This window comes from Bactrocera dorsalis, unplaced genomic scaffold (assembly GCF_023373825.1).
Source record: "Bactrocera dorsalis isolate Fly_Bdor unplaced genomic scaffold, ASM2337382v1 BdCtg026, whole genome shotgun sequence".
In the NCBI taxonomy this organism is placed as follows: domain Eukaryota; kingdom Metazoa; phylum Arthropoda; class Insecta; order Diptera; family Tephritidae; genus Bactrocera; species Bactrocera dorsalis.
Window position 1 is genome coordinate 116,846 of NW_026038077.1, and position 24,093 is coordinate 140,938.

A 24,093-nucleotide genomic window follows, 5' to 3' on the forward strand; every position below is an offset into this window, starting at 1 on the left:
CAAACATAAATACCTAATAATAATAATACAAACATACATGCATGCCTTACATATACTATTCATGGGCAAAGTTGACGATACGTAGTCTGTCACTGGTTTATTGGTGGCCAATTGACTTAATTTCGATTAGAGATGCGAAAAGAACACTTAACCATTAAACAGGCTATTTGCTTGTTGTCTGAAAACTATCAAAATAAATAGTAAATACTCATACATACATATATGTATGCCAGCGAATATCAACATATACAACAGATTATTATAATTAACAATAGTATTTCTTGCATTTTATCGTTCTTCCACGATAATCCACAACGTCAAAAAAATTTACTCATCTCAGTCTTTTCAACTATCATTCTTACAAACCGAACAAAAAACAACATTAACTTCGGCTACGCCAAAGCCATAATACTTTTCAGAAGTGCATTTCTTATAACATAACAAGTAAGGAAGGCCTAAGTTCGGATGTACCCGAACATTTATACTCGTGTAACTTACCACAATCAAAGCCAGGAAAATACTTTATGGTGTAAAACGTCAACCTGAGGATCGAAATCCAAGCAATTTTATGATATATACATACTTACATATAATATATACTGACAGACACATAAGGTTTGGGAACTTGGGTAGTATCGACCAGATTTTATCTATTTTTCCCAATATGTACCGCATACTAAAAAACTAATCATATAGAGTAAAGTGAGGTGGATGTTCAAAAATCCTGATATTAGTTATATGAGCTTTCGCTCAAATTTATCTATTTTAGGCACAAAGATACACTGTTACAAGTAAAATATGCTCTTTCATATTCATAAAGATAACTCACATATTGGCCGATATACATATGCAGTATAAAGTCACCTGGAAGTTCGAAAATCTTTATATTAGCTATATGGGGGCTAAGAAAAGAATTAGTCTGATTCAACCCATTTTTGACATACAGACATACATACCGCTGCCAGAGAAGTACTATCCCTGAATTTCAATTAAATATCCGACCGATATTTTCGAACAAAAGTCAACTATAGGTACTGGGATCCAAATATTTGGTACCTAGGAGCTTAAACAGGTTTTGTTGGATTTGAAGAATTTTTAGTCATAAGGTGGCACCCGCTAAAGACATTACTGGTGCAAAGTTTTGTTCTGTTACTTACAAATATTAATTTCTTCTTGATTTGTGTACTGGAGAATGTACGAATCAAGTGGAATTTAAAATTGTGCTCTGTGGGTAAGAGGCGTGGTTGTTGTCCGATTTTATCATTTTCACAAAGTGGCATAAGAATGTAAGGAGAATGCTACGTACTAAATTTTGTCGAAATCGGTTGGTCGGAACCTGAGATATGGGATTTCAACAAAAAGTGGGCGGTGCCACGACTATCAACCAATTTTCACAACAGCTCTCATAAAGCTTTCTTGTACCATCTCGGTGGAAAAATTTAATGTTTCTGGCGTATTTAGTTATTAATTTATATATTTAATTTTACATCTTCATACTTATGTATGTATATATGTATCTGATGCAAAACCACAAATCTAGTCGGGTATATTATGCTTCATATACATACATATGTATCTCAATATTCAGTTAGTAAGCTGGTTGGAAAATGTTCACTACTCACTCACTCTACAACATTGTATTATATTGTATGTAATCAATTAACCGCTGATTATAAATAAACACTCGAACATTGGCTGATATGTGCAAAACAAAATACTTGTTTACGCCGACTTAAATTAATTAAATGAATTCCAGTAGCTACGGGCACGAGTCACATACTTACTTCTGTTAAATAATTGATCGTATTAAATAAATTAGCGAGAATAAAATACTTGACGCATCTAGGCCTTAGTTGGCTGCTGAGGATAAACTTGGTATTCTGTTCGATTTTGCGACGGATTCAGCAGTAATGAAGAAAAGGCATTTGACCTAGAAGATAATTTTCCTTCTGTATAAATTCAAAACTTTTAATTCGCGCTCATTTTGTTAAAATCTATTTACCCACCATTAGGTTGTTAATTATTTCTGCAATTTGACGCATTTATTTTCAATGTTATTATTGTTGGTTTTTACATTCCTGATAACACGAAACTTTGATTTGCTAATTTCCTCATCATAAAAAGTGAATTTGAACAACAAATGTCTGGCATCCATTTGGCACTTATTTCAACCTTTTCAAATTGATGATGGTTCCTTTATAGTTTCTTTACTTATTCTGTTATCAGTTCGCAAATTTTCGATTCATACGAGCACGTACATATCTAATTAATCAACACTTTACCACACAGGAGCATATTCACACTTCATTGCAAATTATTGGCACCCAACAAATTCGCAGGGCCAGCACAACAATTCCACAACAAATTCACCAATATTCAGTAATCTGTATTATAGCAATCTAATAAGATCTGCAGGCGATAGTGGGTGTCATCAATCTGACAGTTTTGTTATATGCAGAAACATAATTCGGGAATAATGTCATTATATCTTTGAACTGATACTTGTATGTTAAAGAACGACATCAAGGATATGAGTTGACTGTGTAAGTAAAGCTCGTTACAATTATAATTTCAAGTTAATAATAAAATTTACACTAGGCTCGCATAGTAGAATACAACGGGGTTTACTTACACACTGCTATTTTCAATAAGTTTAATGTACATACAATCTGAAAATACAAATCTGAAAATCTTAAAATAATTAACAATGTACTTATTATTTTGACCACTTAGAAACACGAGCATCAAGAATCAATTGCCACGCCCACTACAAAGGGGGGATTCAGAATTTTTTTTTCACTATAAAAGGTACTACAATATCGAATTTATTAAAATCAGCCAATAGTTGCATTCGTGTACTTCACCAAACATTCAAAATTCAATCATGACTGCAGCCTAAAGGTACTTATTAATTTGACCATGTGTGTATCTCATAAACCCCCCTACCGGCAGAGTGAAAATGGATGAAATCGGAAGATAAAATCGTCCACTCCCCATATTACGGCAGTTTTAAAATCTACAAAAAGTCCGGTGCGATAAATAATAGTAATTAAATACGCCAGAGATATTAAATTTTATCCCCAAGACGGTATAAGAAGCCTTTAATGGAATCAGGGTTGAAATTGGACGATCCACGTGGCACCGCTCACTTTTAGGTGAAATCACATACATATATACATATGTATCTCTTGACCCGCCTCAGCGATTTCAACAAAAGTTGGTGTATGTATATGATTCCTCTGAAATTATGTTACAGTGTAAAAATGGAGTCAATCGGACTACAACCACCCCTATTTCACATATAATACAATTTCCCCCACTTTTAAAGTATCTACATCCGCTAAAGTTTTTTTAATAATATTGACATGTACCCTAATTGCCTAAAATTGTGTAAAAATGGTGTAATTCCCTGATATACAAATTTAATTTCTTTTTCGTAATGAGCTCACAATTTATCATATATTTAAAGATAGCAGTGAAGCTACTCCACTGGTACCACTACAGCATCATAGATGTCGCTACTAGCTTAATCGAGGAACAAATTTGTATCGTTACTCACTATAAACGAGAAGTATTGTATGCCCCGAGTTGCTCAAAACGTGAATACAAGGAGTTAGTTTACTGATACAATGAACGACACCTTTTGTAGTAAAGTACGTAGAAGATAACAAGCATTTTGCGAAAATATAAAAATTTCTAAGTTAAAATTGTTCTCGGTCGCCAACACCGTTGCAAGTCCGGCATTCAAATACATACAAGGTGAAGATACTCGACCAAACATCTAGCAATTATTACAATGAATAATAAGGTATAGTAACGAAAAGCGTTAAGTTAGTGAAGATAACTCAGTTAAAAATCGGTCCGATTGTTCGAAAATATCGAGAATTACAAGATAAGAATGTCTAGTATATTTCTGATTAAGTTCCATTATAAATATGTATAACCAAATTCATAATAACGTGCACACATATGTACATACATATAGCTGAATATAATAACAATGATTTAAAGTATGCATCAAGTGAGATTGCTAACTCACGTGGAAATATACCCCTTCTGTATACCAAAATCAGCGTTAGCAACTGGGTGAAATGATAGCAGCCGCTTTAAAGTACTTAGCAACAAGTGCATGGATACGAGTATACATATTTTGCAATAAACAGATCCACACGAGCAAACGCGCTTGACAACAGCAAGAGTTGCTGTTTTTGATGCGTTATGCATTCGCGGAAATTGGCTGCTGGCTAATTCAGGCACCATGCAAACTCAACAAACGCATCTATGTGTTTCTTGTAGATACATAGTACATACATATATGCTTTATGTACGCTGTGAACATTTCTGAGACTTCATTCAATATATGTACATATGTACATATATGTTGGATAGCAATATTTACATATCGCTCATTTGCTGCAAGACCGGCATAAGTCAAAAAAATCGATTCTCCAAAAAACGCGTTTAAAGTTTTCAACTGACTACAACCTTACACGGTGACTCCAACCTTACACCTCTTCTCAAGCGGAGCATATAAGAGGTATTCATATGAATTTTTCACTCAACATGAAGTATGATATAACGAACAATTCTGCAGCATTAACTCAAAAATCACGTTTTTTGATTTATGCCGGTCTTGCAGCAAATGAGCGATATGTATGTATGTACATAGTATGTATACCTGCATATCAAGCAAATGTGTGCAATTGCTGAATTACAATGACCAAAAACGTTGTACATAACACGGGCGCAACCGAACTTTTTATACTCTTGCACCTTACTTTATGGTGTAAAACCTCAACCAGAGGTTTGGAATCCAAGAAATTTTATATATACGTAGTAGAGCTCCCACTCCCGGAGTGTTTTCGAATTCCCGGGATTTCGGGATATCGAAATTTCATTTCCCGGGATTCCCGGGAAAACGGGAGAAAATAAAAATTGTTAATTATTGCTTATAAATTTAAAAAAATTAAATTAATTTTTTATTTCCAATCAGTTACATAGATTCAATTAAGTATGCCCATGTTCTTGGGTTCTTTATAATAAAAAAATTATTATTTAATAATAATTATTATTTCTTATAAATTGAAAAAAATATATAATTCACTTTTTATTTCGAATCAGTTACATGAATTAAATTAAAAATATACCTATGTATTTGGTATTATATATATATTATTTTGTCAAAAAACAAATAATAAAAATCACAGATCGATTTCTGTAGGAACTAATTTTAAATAGTATTTTAAAAATACAATCGCATCCATTGTTTCATCGTTTAAACTAGATCTGATTTTAGTGCAAATGCGGCCAGAGACTGAAAAACAACGCTCGCATTCGACACTAGTTGGTGGTATTGTCTTTAAAAAATTACAAGCAACCTCCAGATTGCTGCCAAGCCCGCCACCCCCAAGAAGTAAATTTATTTCCTTTGGTATCGCTTCCTCTACTGATAATGAGACATCTCTTTTTAAAACGCGAGATTCTTTGACAGTTTCTTGCAACCTTTCCTTCAACGTTTTTTCCTTTTCATTTTCGATTATTTTTAAATCGATATCGCGATTCTCAACATCATTAGTATTGTACTTTTTGACAATTTCTACAATAAGCACAAGTGTAAGTTTGTAAAATGCAGTGCGGTTGATCGTATGCTTGGCACATGCTACAGCTTGCCAATTAACAGCTGATCAAACCAGTGCTGTAACTTTGATCAAACAGTGTTGTAAAGTACTAAATTCTTACTAATTGTTTTTTGGCAATGTTCATCTATTGTAAATACAACTTTGTTTATGAAAAAATAATAATTAACAGTGTTTAAAAAAAAGGACAAAAATCCCGAATATCCCGGGAAATTAATTTTAAATCCCGGGAGGAGTTTTAAGTCCGGGATCCCGGGATTTCGGGAGCCCGGGAGCCCGGGAGTGGGAGCTCTAATATATACATACATACATACATTTACTATTTATAACTCTTACACTGACCGACATGTTCCAAAATCCTGATATTATTATAGTTATATGGGAGCTAGGCCAAGTTTTCGTCGAATTTGATATATTTTAGGCACAGAGATACGCTGTTATGAGTAAAATACGATCTCTCATTTTCAATGGGATAACTCTGATATTGGCCGATACATGCAGTATAAAGTCACCTGGAAGTTCGAAAATCTTTCTATTAGATATATAGGGGCTCAGAGAAGTATTTACTCGATTTAACCCATTTTTGATAGTCAGAGTTACTATTGTCAGGAAAGGATTATCTCTGAATTTTAATTGCATATCAACTACTATAGGTACAATGGTCAACATATTCGATACCTAACTTTAACTATCTTTGAATTCTTAATTTTTTTTTACTAAGGAACGCGCATACCCAGTTTGATCATATCTCAATTTTTACTCAAGTAATAGTTCCACGGAAAAACGGACAGACAGTCACCTGGATTTCATCTCGTCATCCTGATCATTTATATATACATATACATACATAAATATGTATATAACCCTATTTCTGTCTCGATTAGTTCAAAGTGATACGTAAAATCGTTAGGTGAACAAAACTATTATACTCTATATCAACATGTTGCAAGAGTATAAAAAAATGTATGTAGGTATATACCATACATATGTATGTATGTTAAAAAAAATATAAATCTTTCAGTCGATTTTGTTAAAATGCGCTCGCGAGGAGATTTTCACATAGGTCCTGATCCTGCGGCCCTAATATTAACTGAACTGCATAATTTTGATTTGCATACAAACTTTTGGGAAGCTCTCTGAACATTAGGGATTACCGTTTCATATCCCTGTACGAAGGTCGAACCAATAAAGCAATGGATATAGCCTGGTTGGAACAACCGGCCAAAACCTTTCTGACTCCAGACAGAGAACACAGCCAACATATGTATGTAAAAGTATGTGAGAAATGTTTGTTAAACAATAACAAGAAAAATACCTAAATACAAACATAAATATATGTATATGTATGTATGTATATACTTGTACATATACATATATGAAATATAAACACGCCGAAATTCAGTATAATTTCAAGTGCACTCCACAACTTCTCTTATGAATATCTCTTATACACGTTGTATGTTTGAGCGTCTGATATAGTTTGTTCGAGTCGAGTAACGCTTGCAGAATCGAAGACAGCTAATATATCTATTTACTTGTATCTTTAATATATATTGAAAAGTCGTGTTCAAATACATACATACACATGTGTGCATTTGACTGTAACACACATTGACCTACCTCTTGGATGTTTACATAATACATCAGCTGATACTGTTGCTTTTCATAAACAAACAAGCGAGCAAAAGCGAATGAAGAATAATAAACTCAGGTTTGTATGCATGTACGGTTGTATTTAATATTTGTAGTTGAAATTTATCGTTAATGTGAAAAAGAGGAAAGAATAAAGTCATAAAAAATACAGTCCGCCCAGTTTTCATTGATTCTCAATGAGTAGTCAATATAGTGCAGTCAATAGCGTAGTCAAATTTTCAATGATCGCTTCTGTACAACCTTCTCCGTCGTATACATATACCGCAATCGGTCGCAATTTTTTCATATTCTAGCATTGAAAACTTCATTATACCATTTATATTTTAGGAATAATACAAATTGAGTATATACTTATACAACTGAATACAATTTATTTGCAACAAATAAACTGCTTTTATCTTATTGAGAGTTTCCAACTTGAAAATTTATTTAGGTTTAGATTTTTCTAAGGAATTTGTAATGAATATTACTTACCGAAAATACTCAGTCACAATACTCTGCAATTAGAGTTTCATCGACTGTGTACCACTGTGCGTGACGAAGAGGAATTAAAACACTGCACCAAACTATTGGTATATTGTATTTGTTTCGGCTTTATATGTATATGTATGAAAGTTTATATGTTCATATGTATATATATTTGTAAAAATAGTGATCTTTATGACACTTCAATGTTTTCTTTTGCTTGTTTTTTGTTACTTTATTGTTATTTTTTCGTTCGGCGAATGCACGTTTTTCGATTTTTAGTGTTCTTTTTGTTGTTATGTGCTGATAAGCTAAATATAATGTATACGTAGCGGCCGATTTTTATTATTAATTTAAGTTTTCACATTTTCTTATTTCACATGTGTATTATTAATTTTTGATACACTGGTTTGCTGCTTCTATTTATATTTTATGAGTTTCTTTAAATCGTTTCATACACAAATACTTTTTACACTCACTTTTACACTTGTACCGTCTTTAAGCGTTTTAATTTTGTGCTTAATAACACTCTTGATGAGTTTATTTATTGAATAAGGCCACAGGAACTTATTTAGTTGAGGGTAGGTTGCCAAAGCGCAGAAACACTAATTTGATCAAACACATATCGATATACATACATACATACGTATGACATCCTCAACACACCCACATAAATATGTTTATTGAGAAAATGAATATACATACATATAATTTTTGTTTTTCGAAGTATCGTTCTGTTTTTCTTTGATTTCATTCAAGATTCACTCAAGCTGTATAAACTCTTATTGGCTATCTGTCTTTAATTTATTATTTCTTACTCATTTAATATTATTATTTCTTCATTTAATCGAGCATGGTCATCATGGTTAACAATTTTCTTTGTGCAGTCGCAGTGAAACTATTACGACATTCTGTGGATTAAAAAAAGAACATAACATTACTATACGAGTACAATTAAAAGAAAATTATTTCCTTCTTTAATGGATAATTTAAAGAAAGTAATATACGACAGTACGAAAAGGAGCTGCCTTTATGCCGCAATGTCTGAATTTGGTATCCCCGCAAAACTAATACGGTTGTGTAAACTGACGTTGAGCGACACGAAAAGCTCCGTCAGGATCGGGAAGGACCTCTCCGAGCCGTTCGATACCAAACGAGGTTACAGACAAGGCGACTGCCTATCGTGTGACTTCTTCAACCTACTCCTGGAGAAAAAAATTCGAGCTGCAGAACTAAATAGGGAAGGTACCATCTTCTATAAGAGTGTACAACTGCTGGCGTATGCGGATGATATTGATATCATCGGCTTTAACACCCGCGCCGTTAGTTCTGCTTTCTCCAGACTGGACAAGGAAGCAAAAGAAATGGGTCTGGCAGTGAACGAGGACAAGACGAAATATCTCCTGTCATCAAACAAACAGTCGTCGCACTCGCGACTTGGCACTCACGTCACTGTTGACAGTCATAACTTTGAAGTTGTAGATAATTTCGTCTATCTTGGAACCAGCGTAAACACCACCAACAATGTCAGCCTAGAAATCCAACGCAGGATAACTCTTGCCAACAGGTGCTACTTCGGACTAAGTAGGCAATTGAGAAGCAAAGTCCTCTCCCGACAAACAAAAACTAATGGTGCAGAGGCCTGGACGATGTCAACAACAGATGAGTCGACGTTGCGAGTTTTCGAGAGAAAAGTTCTGCGAAAGATTTATGGTCCTTTGCGCGTTGGCCACGGCGAATATCGCATACGATGGAACGATGAGCTGTACGAGATATACGACGACATTGACATAGTTCAGCGAATTAAAAGACAGCGGCTACGCTGGCTAGGTCATGTTGTCCGGATGGACGAAAACACTCCAGCTCTGAAAGTATTCGACGCAGTACCCGCCGCGGGAAGCAGAGGAAGAGGAAGACCTCCACTCCGTTGGAAGGACCAAGTGGAGAAGGACCTGGCCTCGCTTGGAATATCCAATTGGCGCCACGTTGCGAAAAGAAGAAACGACTGGCGCGCGGTTATTAACTCGGCTATAATCGCATAAGCGGTATCTACGCCAATTAAGAAGAAGAATATACATACATATGTACATACATATTTATGGATCTTCATTTATAGGTAAGTGGACATTGTATGTAAATTAAAATAAAACTAAATTCAGAACTTCCCTACTGTTGTTAAGAAATTAGACTACTGGTCGTTGCAGAAAAAAGGAAGCAGGGTATTAAATTAAAAGCACCTAACTAGGGTCACAGATGATTGTAGTGAATTGTTGGCAAAGGTCTGCAAACCATTGTTGCAGTTCACCGAGTCCCTCTGAGAACTCTGGATCCGAAGGAATTGTCTCCAATCTTTCCCCCGCTCTCCTTTACTGCACTTAACTGAAAACGGTTAAACTGATACATTCTAAAAAATTACACTATAACGCTGAACTTTGTCTTTCCTCTTCTGAAACTGGTGGGTTTTTTAACACATAACTGCACTTAAAGAGTTCTTTAAGAATTAAATACTAAAAATATTAACACAATTAACCATATTTAATGTCGCTTTCACTTAAATATTTTTATATAAGACATTCATATTTCCATTGGAAGAGAAAAAATACGACAATAAAAACCAAACATTGTTTTAATAAGCGAATCTAAAAGGTAAACATGCTCGCCAAATAAACGAAATTCAGAGATACCAAGTAAATAAAATAGCTCGAACTGGTTGAAACAATTTCCTCTTCTGAATGGTGAACGAGAAACAAACAAGAATATTTATTGGTTTATGCATTTAACACAAATAGTTCTAGTTTCGTATTTTAATGTACATATATGTATAATAACAAACTCAGTTTTTTAAACGAACACATATGTATGTACGTGTCTAATTGTTCGCTCAAATGCCGGTAATATACATACGTATGTATAAACAACAACGAAACTAATGGATATACATATGTACAACACAAGAGTCTCTTTTAAGAATTAGTTTTGCAGTGTTGTAATGTGTTTTTTTTTTTTCTTATTTATCTGATAGTTCTATTAAACGTAAGTATTTATCTAAGAAATAATCTTTGCTTTTACTTCACGTACAATTTTAGTTGAGTGCTTTGAAGGAACGCCACAGAATACCTACTACACCTTTATCGTTCGTTGCTAGACTTCAACTGATTTAACTGTTTCAAATGCTACAACAGAATAGCATCGGCTGTTTTCGATGCCGACTTACTACAAACCGCCATTGTTGTTATTGCCGCTACTGATTCCGTATCTACATACATACATAAGTATGTATTTACTTCTGCTTCGTTGGTGATACCGGCATTCACATCGCTCTTGGCTATTGTTGTTACTGTGTTGGCTGTGTTAGGATGGATAATTACTTAAATATTATTTATGACAATCGTCTTCAGCGTAACTTGCGATATAACTAAACCGCATATGATAAGCTTCCATAATTTAAAAAATTACCATTTGATATATATTTGTAAAATCACCTAGAGATCACTTTTCTAATGAATGTAAATAATTGTACATAAATATATACATATGTATACATACATATATATATACGCATATAAATATTTCGCATTTTTATTTCACTAGCCAAATACACACACATACATATATTTGTTATAGATAAATACTAATACGATGGTTCATTGGCGTAATCGTATTATACGTACGGCGGCCGAACAATTTGTCTGCTGGGTTTTGATTAACGTTGAACTCTTAAAACATTGTTTAACGCTCTCTGGCTCATCTTTGCCGATCTTCCTGCTAAGCATTCGTGAATTTAAATTAGAATAGAGAACGTATGTAAATGCTGGTTGGGGGAGTATAGCTGCGTTGCTCTTTCCCTGTTGCGCTCTCTATATAAACACGCCCTGCAAGTTGAAGTATTCTATGCATTCATGTAAAATGTATTCCATATGGGTCAGAAAGTACACCAATATTAATCGTAATGTATATTAAATACCTTGATGAGTTGCGATGTCAGAGAGCAGAACTACATATTTGCTACAATGCTGCATAATATTAAAGTACTACTCAAAGGGCCTACAGGTGGTTACTTTATACTACTAGACCCATAAAATATTTTTTGAAGATTACTTTCGACCACTTTTTCTTGGTGATTCCAAGCTTTTTCACAATAATGGTAAACATAAAAACAGAAAATGATAAAAATTGTAGTAGTAATCAAACTTAATACATAAGTATTTTATAAACTTGGAAATGTTTATCAAAATACTAAGAAAGAAGAAATCGAAAATTTGTATAATTTTTGAAACTTACAACATATGGGGTTTCATGTTATTGACTGGGTTTTGTTTCTGACCAGTTTGACGTTTCACTGCGAGGTAGTCACTCACACTTAGCCAAAAACAATAGCAAACTAAAATAAAGCAACCGCTTATATACCCATTCCGAAAGAAAGAATAACGAGAGTAAACCGAGAGCTTCGTTGCGAGACAAAAACAAATCACACACCAAAGAAGAAACGAAAATAAAAAAGCAATCATTAAAAATGAGCAGATTGTGGTATCTAAGCAGATTTTATGTGATAGTCATATAAACATGACTATTGCGCCACTGTTCTTTTTTTCGCAAAAACGGCTCACTGCGCCAGTAATAAAGGAGTGATCACAATTGTATGTTCCTCCTCCATATGAAATTCTAGAACTTCTTGAGTAATTCCGACGAAAAGTAAAAATTATAACGTTTTTGTTAACTCCCTAGCAACCTAAGTATTCCTTAATCGGCGTTTATTCTTATTTGCAAAAGCCATAGACCAAAATGATAATTTATAAAAGCAGTTGACCCAGAGAACATAAAACAATGAGAAGGTGCAGGTTCGACAGCGAACATTTGTAAAACTTGAACGGGGGAATTCACAAGTTCATATGGCAGCCCAATTGGCGAACCCCACATATAGCGAATCATACAACAAAAACATTTTCATTCATAAACGCAGGCACACTTTCAACAAGCGACCTCGCTTTATTCATAAAAACAGAGGCCGTACCATCTCCCCGAGCATGCCTTTGCCTACAAGCGTCTTTTCGCGACGATGGCAAAAGCTAAAAGTCAAAAATTGAACAACTTTTTGAAGTTCCTCTGGAAGGAAAACTGACAACCCCGCAAATTCACAAAACATAGAAAGGAGTGACAAAACTGACAACGTAGTATTTGTCAATCTAAAATATTTTACAGTGGCTCGCAAAAATCAGTATCGATATGTTAGTTTCTTTCGGCACAGCTCGAATTTTCTACCAACAACACAATGTTGTGACGCTTTGTCGTCAGGTCAGTACTTCGAGACTTTGACTCTTTGAGAAAACGTGAGCTTCGGCGATTGGTTGTCCAAGCCAACGGAGATGCGGAAAGATGTGTGCGGCACTAGTTATTTCCTTATGAATATTTGTACATATATACTATATGTACATATGATGCTCATATTTATTTTCGTATACATACAGACAAATGTCTTTTCTTAAATTTCTTAAATTATGGAAAAAATATTTTCTCGATATTATACCTATCACAAGAAATTTTAAAATATTCACGTAATTATCGGTACTTGTTATTTAGGCCAAAGAAATCAAAATATGCTGATCTCTAAACATATCTACAAATATTTGTACATTACATAAGCACACAATTTCCTGTTTGAGAAAAATGTTGATTGCGCAAAGATATGAAAATGCCAAATACAAATACAAATAAATATAAAAAATTGTTTTATATTCTCTGTTTTATCAAGCATTCATCAACCATATCCGTCGGATTCTGTTTGAGAAAGAGCGCCCTCTGTACGACATATTTATAAATTTGGCAACCGCATAATTCATTTTAGGACGACATTAATTAATTTGCACACATTACATACTATATTTTTTTTGGTTAAAATATAGTTGTAAGTAATTGAAATGAATGATTGAATACAGTGTTTACTTTTTTATGCCAAGATTCATTATATAAGGTAGCAGAACGTAGATGTATGCAAAAATATTCACAATAGATAAAGTGAGCTATGCTAATATTTCTTTACTGGTGACAATTCATAATGTCACACTGTGCTGGTTTGACGGAGAAATTTGACTGAATAGTATACTTGATAAGAAACAAACAACGAAAATCAACGATACAAAACAGTAACGATAGAGGAGTTTATAGTGTAGCTCAGCTGGAACAAATGCCGCCATCGAACCTCAAAAACCACCCACCGGGTGGCAATAAATCTGTAAACAAACGCTCTAAAATAAAGAGTTTTTTCGAGCAGTACGCAAATTTGGAGTATGCAAAGTATTTAGTTCTGGATCCGGCCGCGTTGCCTTTGGTCTCAGTTTTGATACTGTTAGCAGAGCTGATAATAAACATCAATGTGATTTGGAGGGTCCCTTACACAGAAATAGATTGGATCGCCTACATGCAAGAATGTGAGGGATTTCTAAATGGAACTTTAGATTATGGACAGCTGAAAGGTTAGTCGATTTTTTTTACAAAGCCATCGTGTATGTATTCTATTTTTAAACTTAAGTACATATATAAGTACTACATTATAATAATCTAGCCGGTACAAATAAAATGGGGTTATAAAGAAAATGTACATACATGCGTAGTAATATCCATATCGCAACCTGAAATGCAAAATAACGTAAAAGAGGCGGAAAACGGTATAAAGTAGAAACTACATATTGAAACAAAATTCGACTCATGGTTTTATCTGATAACAGATAAATATTACACATACTTATGTATACGTAATATATAATTTAAAAAAACTCGAATTTCGAATGTTTTGATTGTAACTTGTTTTGCATTTTAGATACCGATATGTATATATACATAAGTATATGTATATAAGCTTAAACCATTAGTGAACAATAGTGTCCAAAAACTATTACGTTACTATTTTTATTGAATAATCTCCGAACCTTATTTCTTGCCTTGCATTCATGGACATTTTTCAGAAACTCTTATACTTTAATCATTTAATCCAACCTAGTTGGTAAATGGGAGAATACTGACAGTTTTTATCCAGACCCATTCCAGTTATGTAGCATTGAAAGTCAGGAATATAGGTGTACCTTGACTCGAACCTAAGTCCCGTCCAAAATTTATCGAATCTCTAGTATCTACTTGGCAATTGGCTGTGAAAAAATTTTAGAAGCTCATTTATTGAATACATGTGAATACGATACGCACTTTAATATTCAAAGTGTATCGAAAAAGCCCTTTAAAATCAGCAGCCATCGGTAACTGTTTGTTTCCCAATTACAATAATTCAACTCATTTGATTTTTTACAGCTATTATTAATAGTAATGTATTTTATTACAGTTTTCACCGTCTATTAGTCTAACTAAAACAATAAAGCATTCAATTGTATCGTTTCTAATACAAATGATCATTAACTCCTACCCATTTATACACAAGTAAATAACTAATATTATGTGTACTATCTGTTAAAGAGCGATTTAATTTTCGATAGTAACGTTTTCGGGGCGTCCTCTGTTCTGTAACAACAAAAAGTTTTTGGTAAATAACTACTTGTATGAACAAAAAAATATGTTTAAAGTGTAATTACGTAGCCTTTTTGGTGTTGTCTTTCTGTCTGGTAATTCCGTTGATTTGTCCCGGCGTATCCGTTTCGAGTTCTGCATACGCCTCCAATATAGCCTTTTGTTCGGTTGTAAGATTTTTCGGTACTTCAATTTTAATATTTATATAATGGTCGCCGTGGCCATGGGCATTAACACGTTTCAGGCCTTTTCCACGAAGAAACACTTTGTGATGTGACGAAGTACCTGCCGGTATGTTGATCCATTGGTCTTCGTATACACCTTGTACACGTATGGTACCGCCAAATACAGCTTGCGATATTGATATAGAGGCCTCCGTATGAACATCGGCGCCTTCCCGTTTGAAATATTTGCTGGTTTCTACGCGGAAAGTTACGAAGAGTTCTTTACGTCCAACTTGCATCCTTACTGTTTGTCCATTCTCTATACCTGCTGGCACTGGAACGGTTACTTTCTTGCGTTGTACCGTCTGTCCCTTGCCGTCACATTCAGTACATGGGTATTTGATGTACTGACGCGTTCCTTGACAATAACGACAAGTGGATCGCATTACAAATGGTCCCGTTGAAATAGTTTCCATTCCTGTTCCATTACAATATTGGCACCGACCAGGTTTTGTGCCAGGTTCACACTTTGATCCATTGCACTTTGCACACGTATCAACAACATTAACGTTGACATCCTTGTTGACACCTCTAGCTGCTTGTGCAAATGTTAAATCCATAACAATTTCTTGTGCGGCACCAAAGCCAAATTTGGAATCGGCGAAATCATCAAAACTATTACTTCGAAAGTTAGCTTCGCCAAATATTTTACGAAATAATTCTTCTGGATCAATTGTAGAACGAAATTGCCAATTTTGTGAAAAACCTTGCGGACCCTGCCCGCCGAATCCCCCACTCCGTCCCATACTCTCTGATGTCTGACCATACGTATCGTATTCACGTCTCTTGGTGTCATCGCTTAGAACTTCGTATGCTTCAGAAACTTCTTGGAATTTTTTGCCAGCATCTGGATCGTTTTTGTTCGTGTCAGGATGATATTTCTTAGCCAGCTGATAATATGCTTTTTTAATGTCTTTTGCGCTGGAATTTTTGGCTACTCCTAATATTTGGTAGTAGTCTTTGGCGGATAAAGCATTAGTCATGTGTATATCAAACCGCTGTTGTCGCCCAGGTATTGTAGTCAACAACAATCTCGGCGAGATTTTTCCACCTCCATTCCAGCCAGATAGGAATCGCCTCTGTGTCACTTGTTGCATTCCGAAACATTCTGCTGGATAATAATTGTTAGCACGATTTGAGAGCTGTCGAAATACACGCAGATTTATAGATTTTGCTGATGAAAACATTTTCACAATAACTCCTTCAGACAGGGACATTCCTATGCGGTAACAGCACCAACCATGCTTCACTCGGAACTTCTGCTTCTTTCACTCACAATAGCTATTCACAGCTGATAGCAATTCACAATGATAATACTAATAGAGATATTCAACACAGAGAGACCCTAAAACTCAAAAAAATTCAACTTTTTAGTTTATCTTAATTCATACATACATATGTATATAGAAAGTATTTTTATACGCAACACCAATTTTATTATTTATTAGATTTTATAAGCGAATTGAAACAGTTTAAGTATATATATTTAAAGTATATTAAAAATATTATTACAAAACCATAACTATCTGAAGATTATAACTTTTTTCTATTTGTGTAGGTGATACCGGCCCACTTGTATATCCTGCAGCATTTGTGTACATATATTCGGCGTTGTACTATATAACTTCATATGGACAAAATATTCGCTTAGCTCAATACATATTTGCATTTATATACCTTTTGCAATTATGGCTTGTGCTGCGTCTGTATACTAAAAGCCGCAAAGTTCCCCCATATGTGTTATTGATAAGTACCTTCACATCATACCGCATACACTCTATATATGTTCTGCGCCTCTTCAATGATCCCATAGCAGTTTTATTTCTGTACGCAGCATTAAACTTGTTTTTTGATCGGAGATGGACTATTGGTAGTATCTGCTTTAGTGTAGCAGTAGGCGTTAAGATGAATATTTTACTTTTTGCTCCAGCACTCTTGCTTTTTTACATAGTTAATTTAGGTTACCTAAGGACTATACTGCAATTAGCTATTTGTGGTGGTTTACAACTACTTCTAGGAGCCCCATTTCTAATAACATATCCTAAGGCATATTTAAAAGGAAGCTTCGATTTTGAACGCGTTTTTGAACACAAATGGACAGTAAATTATAGGTTCCTTACGCGTTCAGTATTCGAAAATAAAGCCTTCCATGGGTTTCTAGTCGTGGTACATATGTTCCTTCTCATTTTATTTGCAAATTCAACGATCATATATTTTAAGAGTTATGTGCGTTTACGAGCACTACAAGATCAGTTACAACCTCAAATTGACCAAAAGAATATGGAAATGGAAAAAAATCGTATTAACGAAGCTAAAAATCGTAAAAAAAGCAAAAAAGTTACGGCAAAGGAAAACGAAGAAGAGTTGACACCTGATCAACAGCAGTTCTTAAAATCGTTTGAGAAAGGTCTACAAAATAGCACTGGATTAAAACCAAATACCCAAGCCCCACCTCCAGTTCAAAAATACCGTCATAAGGTATCGATACATTTCGAAAAATGTTCACAATTGGCCATATTGCCATTCTTCCTCTGTAACTTTCTTGGGATGCTTTGCGCACGTTCCTTGCATTATCAATTCTACGTCTGGTATTATCATTCATTGCCCTACCTAATATGGTCAACAAATTACAGCTTGGGTATACGATTTCTCTTACTCGGTTTGATTGAACTGTGCTGGAATACATATCCAAGTACGGATTTCTCCAGCTGCTTATTACACATATGTCACGTCGTATTATTACTTGGTGTGGGTAGCAATTTCCTAAAGGCAACTAAACGAAGTGAAGTAATGAAATCATTTGAAGAGAAACGAACCAAGGTCAAAGTTAATTAATGACTTCGATTAAAATATCTACAGATGTATGTATAATTGAAAAAGTGGTTACAATAAAACGAAGTACATTACATCTGCATTGCATCTATTTTATTTTTCTATTAGGTCGTTAGTAATATCCGATATCTTTCTTTCAGTTTGTCTGAAAATCATAATTTTGCTACTTAAGAAAAGTATCTTTTTACCCCTGTAAGACTAACTTGATGGGATGAGGACTATTTTGTCGCTCATTATGGGCAAGCTATCTTTTGGTGTCGCTCATATGTACGTCAGGAGTCTACAACTCTCTACATTCCGTCTCTTATTTTAATTTTAAACTCTTCTCATCGTATATGAAACGCGGTAAATAAAAATATTGGGTATTTGAAAAAGTCTTTTCGTATTTTGTCAATACATGTCGTTGCAGTCATATACATATCTCCAGTGCTACCAATCACATTGTGTAATAACATATGATAATGGAAAGGTGAAATTTTAAGCTTAATTTAACCAAAAAAATTAAACTCGGGGAAGTTGAAAAAAATTACAGCTGTTTACACAAACAAATTCGACATATTTGACATTTTTGTATAAAAAAGGAAGAATGTCACGCAAGTCACCAACGAAATTTGTGAAGTTTACGTGGACGATGCTGTATCAGTTCGTGTAGTACAACAATGGTTCCCTCGCTTTCGTTCTGGAAATTTCGAAATTTCGATTTACACTAAAGGAATAATGTCTCTAGGTACATATTTGTTTATTAATTTATTAATATAAATATAAAAAAACAATAATTGAAGTTTGATTAGAAATACGAAAAGACTTTTTCGACTACCCAATATTTTGAAGAGCTTATTTTTTGTATATCTATTCCCCAATTGCAATCATATAAATAATTCTAAAATGATTCCATAGAGAGAGAGACAGACTTCAAGCAACATCTCTCAAATATTAAAATACACACGTTCTTATAGACACAGTTATTTTGACAGCTGCACAATTACATTACAGCAGGCTCTCAGCTGTCGCTCTCGCTTATTTCAAAATATTTTTAAATTTGCCGACGACAGTAGAGGAGAGGATGCCAATAATATGTAAAATGTATAATTATTCAAAGCTCTAACAAACCTGGCGTTATTTTACAAAGAGAAGCAAAAAATAGCCCTGTTGCAATAACAACTTTAAAACAAATAAATTTACATATTTACTTAACTTTTCTCCTCCCGTTTCTTGTCATCCCGTCGCAAGCAAATTACAATATATGAAAGGGGCGCAGAAAGTTCGGAAACACGAGTCACCTTGTGCATGCATGAGGAACACAAAAAAATAATTCCCCGGTAATTTGCAACAAAAGCATGGATAACCCCTTGCTCAATGTATAACTGTTTATTATAAAACTCAACTGTACTCTATAAACAACAGTCTGATGCCATCGGCCAATTTTTGGGCTGCCAAACTATTGCTATTTGATTAACAATAGAGCATTCAGATATTACTTAACTTGCATAAGTATAAATACGTATGTTATATCCATTTCTTTATATGAATTAAAATTAAATACCTTCTATTATGCTTATCCTTCTGCTCTCTTTTTAAATCGTATATTACTAGAAATAGTTGAAGTTAATTAGTCATATACGGCGACGTCCGACACCACATATAAGTTATTTTCCTTAAAGTAGCTATACACGACACTTCGGCGTGCATTCCTTTCGCTCTACAGGACATACATAGGTACATATTAATTTTACGTCTTTATTTTCTCTTTCTATGGGTAAACATGTTCGAGATCATGCCATAGTATTTTTCATATCAATTTAATAGAATAGCACTTTTATGTATGAGAAATTGTGAGCACATAATGTCACTGTAAACTTTTGTGACACAGGACGCACAATGTACAATTTTATCCAATGATGAGGCGACTTTAAAATATTGCAATGCTTCTGTGTACATTTTTGCAAGTCTCATGTCATGCAATAAAGTGTGGCAACTCTTACTTAAAAGTTAAATTCTTTTGGCGTGCATTCATTTAATAACGGCCTGACCTTGTTGCGTATTATATCTAAGCTAAGCACGTTTTAAAGGATGGATAAATTAACAAGTGCTGGTCGCTCCAGAGGACGAGGACGCGCGACAAATCCACAGCAACCTCGAGTTGAAAACCGGAACAAACGGGGTGGGCAAGATGCAGATGCATCAGGTTCTTCAAGGAGGTTTCCTCAAGCTCCAGCAACATCTGCTTGGGGTCAGCCGAGTTCAGGAGTCGCTCGTGGTTCAGGTTTGCAACAGCAAAGCTGCAGTACTGCACCTCTTCAACAACGCGCACCTGCTCCCGTTATGCAGGGAAGAGCCACTGCACATCGAGATATTGCAAGTGGAGATGCGCCTGTAGTTAGAGAAGATTCTCGAGGAGCAGTGCGTGGAAAGCGTATATTAACTGAAGTTGTAACTTCTCGCCCTCCTACTTGTGTTACGAAAACAGGTGAAACTGGAACAAAGGTGGTTGTTCAAACAAACTACTATCGTATTATAAAGAAACCAAAGTGGTCTATACATCAATATCGCGTTGACTTTGCGCCAGACGTAGACATGATGCGAGTTAGACGTGCTTATTTAGCACAACATAAAACAATACTAGGAGGATTTATTTTCGATGGAACTATGTTATTTTGTACAACATACCTGGAGAAACAGAACTTGGAACTTACAACGAAGAACAGAGAAAATGAAGTCATTCAAATAAAATTGAAACACGTCGGGCAACTAGATGTCACCGATGCTCAACAACTTCAAGTATTAAATCTCATTTTACGTCGTGCTATGGAGGGTCTTAAATTACAACTCGTCGGACGTAACTTCTACGACCCAAAAGCAAAACATTCCCTTAATGCCTATTGTATTGAATTATGGCCAGGTTATCAGACTTCTATTCGTCAACACGAGCAAGATATCTTGTTATGTGCGGAAATAGCGCATAAAGTAATGCGCACTGATTCGGTTTATAAGACTTTACAGGAATGCCAAAATAAACAGGATCCACTGAACTCTTTTAAACATGAAGTTGTCGGTACCATTGTACTCACAGACTATAATAATAAAACATATCGAGTGGATGACGTCGACTTTGAGTCTTCTCCAATGTCTAAATTCAAAACAAAAGATGGTGATATTTCTTACATGGAATATTACAAAAAGCGTTATAATATTCATATAAAAGACGCAAAACAACCTCTATTGGTATCTCGACCTTCAGAACGTAATATACGGGCTGGTCAAAGTGAGCTTATAATGTTGATTCCGGAGTTGTCACGCTCAACTGGGCTAACTAACGCAATGAGAAGTAATTTCAGTTTAATGAGAGCAATGAGTGAATTTACTCGTTTGCCGCCTGATCAACGTATTTTGCGTTTGAAAGCATTTAATGATCGTTTGAATGGGACTACTGATAGTACTGACGTTCTAAAAGCTTGGAATATGGAATTAGATAAAAAACTCGTCGAAGTTCCAGGTCGTGTTATACCGTCTTGTCGAATAGTTTTTGGTAACAATGAACGTTTTGATTGTAATGTTTATGCTGATTGGACAAAAGAATTGCGGAATAAAACACCGTATAAGAATGTCGATATAAGAAGATGGTGCGTGATAGCCCTTAAAAGAAATTTGACTGAAATTCAAAATTTCGTACAAATGTGCATAAGAGCAGCTAATGGCATGCGTATGCGAATTGCTGAACCAATGTACCAGCAAATATTAGACGATCGTAATGGCACTTATTCACAGGCCATTAATACATCTGTAGCAAGTGATCTTCAAATGTTAATGGTAGTAATGCCGGCTGCCAATGAAGAAAAATATAGTTGCATCAAAAAAAAATGCTGCATTGATCGTCCAGTACCGTCTCAGGTTGTAACTCTTCGAACTATTGCCCCTCGAGGTGACCGAGCTTCCGGTTTAATGTCTATCGCAACTAAAGTGGTCATACAAATGAATGCCAAACTTATGGGTGCCCCTTGGATGACAGAAATTCCAATAAGTGGTTTGATGACAGTTGGTTTTGATGTCTGCCATTCTGGCAAAGAAAAAAATAAATCATATGGAGCTTTGGTTGCAACAATGGATTTGAAATCTAAACCTCAATATTTCTCCACAGTATCACAACATTTGAAAGGACAAGAGATGTCTAATGAAATAGCCATGAACATGACATATGCTTTGAAAGCATATAGAAATGAACATGGCATGTTGCCAAAAAAGATTCTATTTTATCGTGACGGAGTAGGTGATGGACAATTGCCTCAGGTGTTTAACACTGAAGTTCAGTTTTTAAAAGATAAATTAGATGAGATTTACAAAAACGCAGGAGAACCAACACCTTGTCCCATGGCTTTTATAGTGGTTTCAAAGCGCATAAATACACGTTATTTTGTTGGTAGAAAAAATCCAGTTCCAGGAACCGTGGTTGACGATGTCATTACTTTACCTGAACGATATGATTTCTTTTTAGTTTCGCAGTCAGTGCGTCAAGGTACGGTGTCGCCTACGAGTTATAATGTCATTTATGACACTATGGGTCTCAATGCCGACAAAATACAAATGTTAACGTACAAAATGACACATCTTTATTATAATTGGAGTGGAACTTGCCGCGTGCCTGCAGTATGCCAATATGCGCACAAATTAGCATTCCTAGTTGCTGAGAGCCTTAATCGTTTACCACACAACGCATTGGAAAAGCAACTTTACTTTTTATAAAAAATCATATATATATTTTTTACCCTATTCAATAAGCTTTATTGAACCTTTTTATATATGTACGTAAGTTAAATCCCAGCATTTTCTTCATTTGCATACCATTTATGAATATATTAATACTTTATAATTTTTTTTGAATTACATTATTTTTTATGTACACTGAATATGTACTTCTAATTCTTTTTTTACTTTTGGAACTAAACGTTCTTATTTTTGATGTTAATCATTATTATTACTATTAATGTTAATAAAAGAATGAAATTTTTACTTTGGAATTACATTTTTCTTAATATAATTGAAAGTTGTTTTACTTTTAAATTTGAAAGCTTAATATTAGTTTTTATGTGTTAAAGGAATTATTCGGTATTGGAAATGATACAAAAAGTCTGCGGGTGCACAAGGTTATTCAAGATTCTCTCCAACTTAATTAACACCCTATCAGGAACATGGACATATAAATGATACCTTCATGAAAATGTGATCACTGCGACAATGGTGACAATGTTCAGCGGATAAAGAAACATATGTACATGTGAACTTGTTAAAATTTTATTTACTATATCGTCACCTGAAAGCAAAATAACGTATCATCAAAAAATTTGAAATTGAGTGTCTTATTGATTGATACATGACGTAAAGGATATTGGCGATCACCGTTACTATCTCCAGAAGTATGTCTTTTTAACAGACCTCTTTATTTTGTTACCACCCCATTTTGGCTCGTAAATTTCCTTCTAAATTTTTCAATATTTAGAACCAAATCGATCACTCCAATTGTGTCGTTGAATTTTTCTAGATGATATCGATGTTTTTGTTGTACGGCATAAACTTTCGAAAAGTAATTCAATTATATTGAATTTTTGAAAAATGTTTAATAATTTTACTCATACAAAATGTATGTGCTAAAAGCAACTATATTATATAATATTACTGTAGCTTTTAAGTTTGAAATTTTTGATACAAACTGTGTATGTCAGCTGTAAATACATACATACTTATATAATAGCCATATATTTCTAAAAGCTCTTATTGGTAAT

At 34.5% G+C, this 24,093-nt stretch overlaps 4 protein-coding genes across 7 annotated transcripts in view; 2 read left to right on the plus strand and 2 right to left on the minus strand.

Moving 5' to 3' along the window:
* Positions 1-10,956, minus strand: part of LOC105230569 (sestrin homolog) — a 63,169-nt gene extending 52,213 nt beyond the window's left edge. For 2 of the 3 annotated variants that reach the window (XM_029552125.2, XM_029552124.2), the window contains exons 1-2: positions 10,833-10,956; positions 7,764-8,665 (exon numbers count right to left, since the gene is read on the minus strand). The gene's annotated coding sequence lies outside the window, so the exon portion shown is untranslated. The remainder of the gene's footprint in view (positions 1-7,763; positions 8,666-10,832) is intronic. The other variant, XM_049461375.1, reaches the window with a different exon arrangement.
* Positions 10,957-13,798: 2,842 nt separating this feature from the next.
* On the plus strand, positions 13,799-18,401 carry LOC105230716 (lethal(2)neighbour of tid protein 2). The gene is made up of 2 exons (XM_011211675.3): positions 13,799-14,224; positions 17,046-18,401. Exons 1-2 carry the CDS (start codon positions 13,936-13,938, stop codon positions 18,320-18,322), a joined length of 1,566 nt encoding a protein of 521 aa, XP_011209977.2. The 5' UTR covers positions 13,799-13,935; the 3' UTR covers positions 18,323-18,401.
* LOC105230568 (protein tumorous imaginal discs, mitochondrial) lies at positions 15,036-17,084 on the minus strand. 2 transcript variants are annotated; one of them, XM_011211390.3, is made up of 2 exons: positions 15,329-17,084; positions 15,036-15,257 (listed from the first exon to the last, which is right to left on the minus strand). In XM_011211390.3, exons 1-2 carry the CDS (start codon positions 16,702-16,704, stop codon positions 15,200-15,202), a joined length of 1,434 nt encoding a protein of 477 aa, XP_011209692.1. In that variant the 5' UTR covers positions 16,705-17,084; the 3' UTR covers positions 15,036-15,199. The 2 variants fall into 2 exon arrangements, with proteins under 2 accessions (XP_011209692.1, XP_011209693.1); XM_011211391.4 differs by having other exon boundaries at positions 15,036-15,252; positions 15,329-16,819.
* A 1,846-nt stretch (positions 18,402-20,247) lies between the features above and the next one.
* On the plus strand, positions 20,248-23,337 carry LOC105230567 (protein aubergine). Its single transcript, XM_011211389.4, has one exon. It carries the CDS (start codon positions 20,390-20,392, stop codon positions 23,054-23,056), a length of 2,667 nt encoding a protein of 888 aa, XP_011209691.2. The 5' UTR covers positions 20,248-20,389; the 3' UTR covers positions 23,057-23,337.
* Positions 23,338-24,093: the final 756 nt, after the last annotated feature.